The following is a 7,990-nucleotide window of genomic DNA, read 5'->3' on the forward strand; positions in this document are numbered from 1 at the left end:
CACTATCACTTCAAAATTAGAAAACGATTGAGTGTAAACAGCCAATCAGCTTCCAGATCTCGCAGGCTTCTATTTTGCATAGATGCCCTCTGGAACGTTGAAGTGCTTAACTGCGAATTAAATTTTAAATCAATCCGCCCATGAATACCGGCTTTTTCCCTTAACATTCTAATCTACAGTGAATTTAATAACATAAAAAGCTGCTTAAACATCTTTTCTGACGCTGGTCTAGAGACAAGCGAAATCATGTCTGTGACAGGACACCGTAAGGAAGGCTCAATTCGCAGCTATTGGACAGCAAATCAACAGGAAAGACATGAATGGTCCACAATTATGTCATCAGCTGAATCCAAACAACACCCTCCCTCAAAATCAGCCAGTCAAACTGCCAACCCCATTTCAGCTCTTTCCACACGAGCCAATCCACTGCTTGACAGCTTGAATGACACCCCACCTCCAACAACAAGTTTAGAGTCTGACTCCATACTACATGGACTATTCAACAGTTGATGTCCACATAAATTATACTAAGAAAGAGTAAGACCCCAATAAATAAATGTTAGCCAAATAATAATAATTTTAATAATAATAATGTTTTCTTTACTTGTAGTCATTTTTAAATTCTAATTATGCTAGGGACTATTTTCCTCCGCGGAAAGTTACACGGCAAAGTATCAAAAGGTCAAGGTAAATATAGATCTTAAAGTTTTTTTTTTAAAGAGAAAATAAAGAAATAAATAATTTTCTAGTAGCGATACAGCCCTCTCGATGCAGGCTCTACCGTGTGGTAGAGGACCTTGACTTTCGTTAGTGCCCTTGCCTACGTTTAACTCCAGTCGTGGTCATCTACCATCTACCATCTACCGCATCAACGGGCTCTATCGCTTAATTAGAGCTATCAATGTGATGAAGAAGTTGATGACCATGGCAGACAGACATCCCTTTATCCCCAGAATTGTATATTCTCAATAAACTATGATAAATAATGCTAATATCAAATTTCATGTCAATTGGATAAGCGGTTCTCAGGATAAATTGGAAAATATGTGACGTGTGACACTGTACTACCGCCTCCTTCACAGGAGATACAAAGACTTACTGGACTATTTCATTAGCTGTCCTGCATGGTCTTCATTAAATACAGGAGGCAGTGTGGTCCAGTGGTTAAGGTCACCAGTTCAAACCCCACATCTGCCACTGACTGACTCACTGTGTGACCCTGAGCAAGTCACTTAACCTCTTTGTGCTTCATCCTGTGGATGAGGTGTTAAATCAATGCCCTATTGTAAATGACTCTGCATATAATGCACAGTTCACAGCCTACCTCTGTAAAGTGGTTTGTGATGGTGATCCACTATGAAAGGCGCTATATAAAAATATATTATTATTACATTAGTTTGCATATTATGGATGTCGGCCAGTGTTTCCTATCCATTTTATACAGAAGCAAACATCTTAACTTTCTCATCTTTTTGGGAAATAAGCTTCTTCTAGACATGCCATGTGAGTCCATACAAATGCAACCTAGTTCCCAAAACCTTTGTACACGTCGTAATCTTTTGAGAGAACTGTGAATTTATTATAAACAGTGCTAGGGGTGGACGGTTGAGAGCGCGAGAGGAGGGTTTCCTTGGCTGTGGCTGTAATGAGCCAGTGTTATTTAAAACAGCAAATCCTTCTTTGCAAACTGACCTGAAAGTTGATAGTCCAGTTTGTGTGTGTTTTTTTTTTAATTATGTGTTTTTTTTTCTTCGGTAAATAGTTTCACAAGTGTTAAGCGTTGAATTCCTGTGTTCCTGGTGATTTTTTTGGAATTCCTGCTGCTGATTTGCCTGCTGTTTTACTCACACTCTTGCCTTAGCCTGCACGATCACAATACTACAAGAATCTACAAATATCAATGCCGACATCTTTATAAATAAAACCTCAGACTTGCTAGCCAACATCATCTAGCAGCAACTGGTGGATTTAAAAACAGAAGGATGTGTCAATACACATCTCCAGAAGATTGTGAAAGCAATCATTTATAGGATACACACTTAATCACTCACAGTGTGTACATATAAACAAAACCGTCTTAGCCACAAATCCCCTCTCAGAGAAGGGAATTCCGTACCGGCTCTGATAATTGTATGTGTGAGTGTGTGTGTGCATATATAAAGGCAAAGTCATATTATGTTCTCGGTTAAGCGGTTTACCTCAATGATTGGTTAATGCTGGAAGTGATGTCACCTCAACCTTTGTTTTTATTCGTAACTCCTACATGTGCAGCTAAACACATTTTTTTTTGTATTTTGTCTCCCAACTCTTAGATAATCGAAGAGCTATAATGCTCATCTAACTTGTCATAGTGCTTTGGCTCCTATTTATCAAATCTTTAAGAAAAAAAATCAGTTACAAAACTAGCATAAAATTATGTTGCACTGCTATTTTTTTAAATCTACGCTGTGATCTTGTTTACGACAGAGCTTCAATAATGTTAACTAACTTTCACTGACTAGGAGTCACGAATCAGCATTACTGTCGGTAGCAGTGTCTATGTTTATGCACGTTTCTGCTTAACACTTCTTTAAGTGGTTTTATCCAATTCAATAATTTGAAAGATCTTAACTGTCATGCACTTCCCTTTGCTAACTGGGTCTCCCATGTGCAGTTTTGAAAGAAGTGCATGGGGTAGCTCTCTTTGCATTTCTTCCTTTCAGGCACTCTTAACTAATCAAATAGCTAATAGCATAAGGTTAATTTAAAGAAGTCTGTCTAACTTGTTCCTAACTGGTTTTGGAATTAAAAAAAGAATGCCATTTTACCAGAAAAATCTTATCATACCCTGTCCATATTATTGCCACAGCCATAACATAAATATGTTTATGGAAAATATTTCAGGTGAAGTTGCAACATACAGGAATCATTAAAAAAAATAAAATAAAAAAAAATAAAATAGATAGTCCTTGATGGGTCGAACAGCCTCTTACAGTTCATAACACTTCTAATGTTTTATGTAATATACTATTCTATTGTATACAAACACTGCGTTTGATTCTGTTTGGGGGAGGGAAACTAACTTTGCCTAGACATATAGAAAGCTTATGGGAGTGCCTGACAATGGGAAATGCCTTTGGACTTTGAGATCTTAAAAGACACCTGATATAACTGACCTTTTGTGGTTAGCCAGAGGGTATCTTTAACAGATCCCATGGGCAATATATGAGGAAATGTAATGAATATTCTACTGAGCAACAGCAAAGTCAATACTCTATAGAAATGATATTACAGTATGCAGTTTGGATTAGCATTTAGTGTGTAATATATATATATATATATGTGTGTGTGTGTGTGTGTGTCGCTACTTTACTGTAGAATAAACTATTAATAATACCATTTTAAAATATAAAGAAATGAAAAGGCAATGTTATGTAATGGAGCTGAAGCACCATGTGTTATGTGACTGACTGTAATATACTGTAGTTAGTTGGCTGTAAATTTAGACCTAGCAAAGATCTGAAAGGGTTATGAGGGTGGATGAGTATCCCAAGCTTTGCATAAGACAAGAGACAATGGTCCAGATTTTTTTTTTTAGAACATCCTTTTTTTCTGAAAAAATAAATAAAACTATTAATGTTACATAGCTAATAACATAAAACTTACCTTCAGCTTTGAGTCTATAGATTAAACTTACAAGTTCCAGCTCAGTGTCACTCCCCTTAGACCTAGGGTATCAATTCACTGTATTCCAGTCCTACGACAGCACTCGTGCTAGCATCAACATCTCTCCACCTCCTCTCGGTCACTACAGCTACCACCAAGGCTTACATATATATGTGGGGCATCTCCCCAATTGCCTTAAAATATCTACAGTCTCACTAAGCCCAGGAGGCTATTTGCATTTCCATGTATTATATGGCCCACTGTATTTACAAATCTGTTCATTAAAATAAAGTTCTACTAAATACTGGGCTGTTTGTATCAATCGCTTGGATTGCTTTTTGGTGTAAAGACCTTGAACATTCAAGCCCCATATGGTGCTGTCAAGAAGTAGGGTTTAACAAGTCTAGCTGAGAAGTGTTAGGAAAGTAGTTGTCACAGTGCTGGCTGCCTGTATTTTAAATTGTATGTGGTAACAGAGCCCAAGCCCTGCGCTGTGCCACTCTGCCTCTGTTGACCCGCTTTCCCCTGCTCTCCCAGACATTCGGTGCTACAGACTGGGAGGTGTTCCAGTTTGGTGGCAGAGTCTTCCTTGCCGTGGCTAACAGTCAGAAATATGACAAAACCGGACAGAGTTCCTACGCCATTAACTCAACCATCTATGAGCTCAACATCACGGCACAGATATTCGTCAGATTTCAGGACATCTCAACGTACAGGTAAATCAGGGGTTCCAGTTTGTTAATCGGACATGGAAAGCCAGACATTTACTTAAAAACCACAAAAAGCTAGAACTTAAGCAAGACTATTGAAACTTCTGTAGAATATGGTTTCATTTGCTTTGCAAACCAGCTGCAATTTACACCAACTTCTGAAATGTTATGTCAAAATTGAATTTCATTGTGTACTATCTTAAGTGTGAAAGCTAATTTTCTGAGATATAAAAATGCTTGTAGTGGTATAAAACTAGCAAGAAACTACCTATTTGCGGGAAAGAGACGTTATCTTTTTGTATGTGTGCAAGCTTAATGCTTGTATAGATTTTTTGTTTTATTTTACGGATGTTTGTTTTGATGTTTAGAAGTTCATTTGTATGAAACTGACTCAACTTGTGAACAACTTGCTAGATTGTATACGCCTTCGTAATAGTGGGGTTGACGATACAGATTTATATAATTGCAGATTATTATAACAAAGCCTTCCCCCAAAACATAAAAACATGCATGCTATTTGTAGATCTATGAGCAGAATTTGCAAACACATTGGTGTGATTTGTTGCTTTGGACAGACCTCTAGCAGAAAAGACCATTTTGCAATTCTTTCCACTGTAGCCTTCATCTTCTTTAGATACAAATAACCATGAGTGAATGAACTGATGGTTAGGAGTAATTGAGCCATTTCCCAGGCAATTAAGCTGTCATAATAATGGAAAAAAACCCTGACAATTCCAGAGTACTGCTTGCAATGACTAAATTAGGTTCAAAACCTTCCACAGACTCCACAGCAAGGATATAGATTTCTTGCTTCAGTCTGTAAAGAGACTAATTAAATTACAAACTCAAGTAATGCCGGTTATACAGGAAAAAACAAAAACACAGAGATAGACTGTTTGATATTATAAATCATGTATGCAGAAATCAACCATTTTGAAAAACATTTGTCAAAATTAAGTACAATTTATCCTGTGTACTGACGGTTAAAACATAAAAAAAATTATATATTATATATTTCCTGAGTTTTGTTTGTGTGATTTATAATAGGTTATACATCCTATGTATAGTTCACAAAATGATATATTTTATACCACAAGAGACACCCTACTGACAATGTATTCACTTAGAAATAATTTAATCAAGAAATGTCAACCATCTTAAGAGTTTTTTGCAAGACTGGGAAAGATATACTGTATAAGTTTAAAATAAATGTCCACTCCTCATTGTTTGGTTCAACATTCCATTTTTAATTCATTTTCTTTACTTCTCTGAAGTCTCTGAAGGTACCGCACTATTGAGCAACCCTCTATCTTTATCACCTTTGGTCAAACCTCCACTTACCAGTAATACTGTGGGACTGGCGAGTGACACAGATATACATTGTGGGACTAATTCCTGCAGTAGAAAATGATGTTGATATACTTTTAAGCAGTTGAAATGGGCTATTCACAAAACTTTGAAGGGACTTTTTATTGTTAAGACCACATTATTCACAAACCCTTTCAAGAGAGGGCTAGAAGTATAGTCTACGTTTTTTTTTTGGTGAAAAGGGCCTATAAAAAGTTAAAATGATTGCTTGTTTACTATTGTCCTGGTTGACCTTGGATAAATTAGAGACAGAGAGAGATTAACGACTGCAACAGTTTTTTTTTCTTTTGTATTATCGGTAGTGCGGTTGATTGGGAGTTCTTCACCTTAGGAGAAGACAAGTTCCTGGTTGTAGCAAACTCCTATGATGGCAAATCCTACTCTTTAAATAGTGTTATATACAGGTGAGTACTATCCTTTATCACACACAAACTGTATGACAACATTACATTATCTAAATCCATATAAAAAGCATAGTACCTACTGTACTTCATGCTAACATATTAACCAGATCAACGCTGTGAGTTTAGTCTTACGTTTCCAATTATGAATGACTGAAATCTTAGGACTACTGTCTTTTCTGATAAAAAAAAAAAAATGTACAAGTTGCAATGTTTCAGGATTCTACATATATTTAAAAGAGGTAAAACTTCCTGGTTCCTTTTCAATCTGGAATAACTGTTCATCACGAATGGGTACATGTTCTATTCATCCGATCCAGACCAGAGCATTTTTGCAAAAGCTGTCAGATTGATCTTACTTCTCTGTGAATGACTCCAGCATATTATTAGTGCCGTTTATGTAAAATGGGTAAAACTTCCAAGTTTTTTCTGTCGCTTCACTCATGTCACTGAAAATAACTTGCTGGGTGGGCAGAAGAATTGACATGCACACCCAGCCTTTCACTGTTATTGACTGATGTTGTATGTATACTGATTTGATATAGATAATGCACTTTTGCTAAACAATGACTGAAAGGATAATGGTTTATACCAGGTTGTGTTTTACTGCATGTTATGCAGGCATGGACCCATTATTCTTACTGGCAGTCTCTGTATATTGTTCTGATTAAAATATAACCCACTTACCTGCTTTTGTTGTGTTGCCATAACAGCAGAAAAAAAAAGCCAAAAAAACTCAGTGAGTCTGTTGAAAAAGAGTAAACAATATTGGGAACATAGAACTTTTGAGTAGCTTTTCAATGCTGTTTTCAGAGTTTTTTTTAAGTTTTTTTTTTTTATTTTTATCTACTGTATTATCTAAATAATTAAGCTTCCCACTCATTGTTCTCTACAGGTGGCAGGGATATGAGGGATTTGTTCCAGTACACAGGCTTCCAACATTCGGCTGCACCGACTGGGAAAAGTTCAATACTACAGACAGCTCCTACCTCATCTATTCCAGTGCCAGAGAGGGCATTTCAAAGGTTCTTAAACTTAAAACTTACTAATGGGTGTAAAAGTTCCATTAAGGCCCAAGTTATCCCAAAATTGCAAATGTGGAGTCAGATTTGAGATTGCAGTGCATGCCACCAGTTCCTGCCTAGCGACTTGGAGATGGAGTTCCTGGAATACAGTAACCAAGGGCAACACGATCATAATACAACTGTGAACCTGGATCATGAACATTTTCATAAACAGCCAAAGTTAAACATGACCATGAACAAGCATTACTTTGAACTGAAGATTTTATTTTCTAACATATATATTTTTCTATTCAAATTCCACATTTTTTTATTTGCTACCAAAACGTTGATGGTAAATGCACACAAGAGCAACTGAAGAAAACTCAGGGATGACAACACAGCAACAAATTGAAGGTTGTTTTTTTCACGATACACACATTAGGCTTTCTAATGGAAAGACCAGCTGTTTATATAGCCATGGTTTTATTAAGAGTTTTTCTTGTTTCACTGGCATTGCAAATCTGCCAAATGAATATGCATATATGTATAGTATACAATTCTATTGATTGATTTGTGATAACCAAAATTGCTTTTAATTTATTAGCAGGTTTTTAAATATGATAAGATAGTCATACATATCTCTATCTATCTCTGTATATTTAAATGCATTGTACGAGTATAAATCTATGGTCCATAAACAATTGCAGTAAAATTGTTTTTTGATCTTCAATAATATAGTGCATGTTGACAGCTGCTCAGCCCACAAGACAAAACGCACACAGAGACAATCATACCTGTGGTGTCTAAACAACAAGCCATAAACACTGCCTTAACTCGTTGTTGAACACAGTACTAGTTATAA

The 7,990-nt window shown here is 36.3% G+C and overlaps 1 protein-coding gene across 1 annotated transcript in view; it reads left to right on the forward strand.

The window, feature by feature from the left end:
• tspearb (thrombospondin-type laminin G domain and EAR repeats b) overlaps positions 1-7,602 on the forward strand; it is a 32,180-nt gene extending 24,578 nt beyond the window's left edge. Inside the window, exons 10-12 of the mRNA XM_041264656.1 lie at positions 4,183-4,361; positions 6,026-6,127; positions 7,020-7,602. Coding sequence (XP_041120590.1) covers positions 4,183-4,361; positions 6,026-6,127; positions 7,020-7,173 — 435 coding nt within the window. The 3' untranslated portion in view covers positions 7,174-7,602. The remainder of the gene's footprint in view (positions 1-4,182; positions 4,362-6,025; positions 6,128-7,019) is intronic.
• The last annotated feature ends 388 nt before the right edge of the window (positions 7,603-7,990 follow it).

This window comes from Polyodon spathula, chromosome 11 (assembly GCF_017654505.1).
Source record: "Polyodon spathula isolate WHYD16114869_AA chromosome 11, ASM1765450v1, whole genome shotgun sequence".
Taxonomy (NCBI): Eukaryota; Metazoa; Chordata; class Actinopteri; order Acipenseriformes; family Polyodontidae; genus Polyodon; species Polyodon spathula.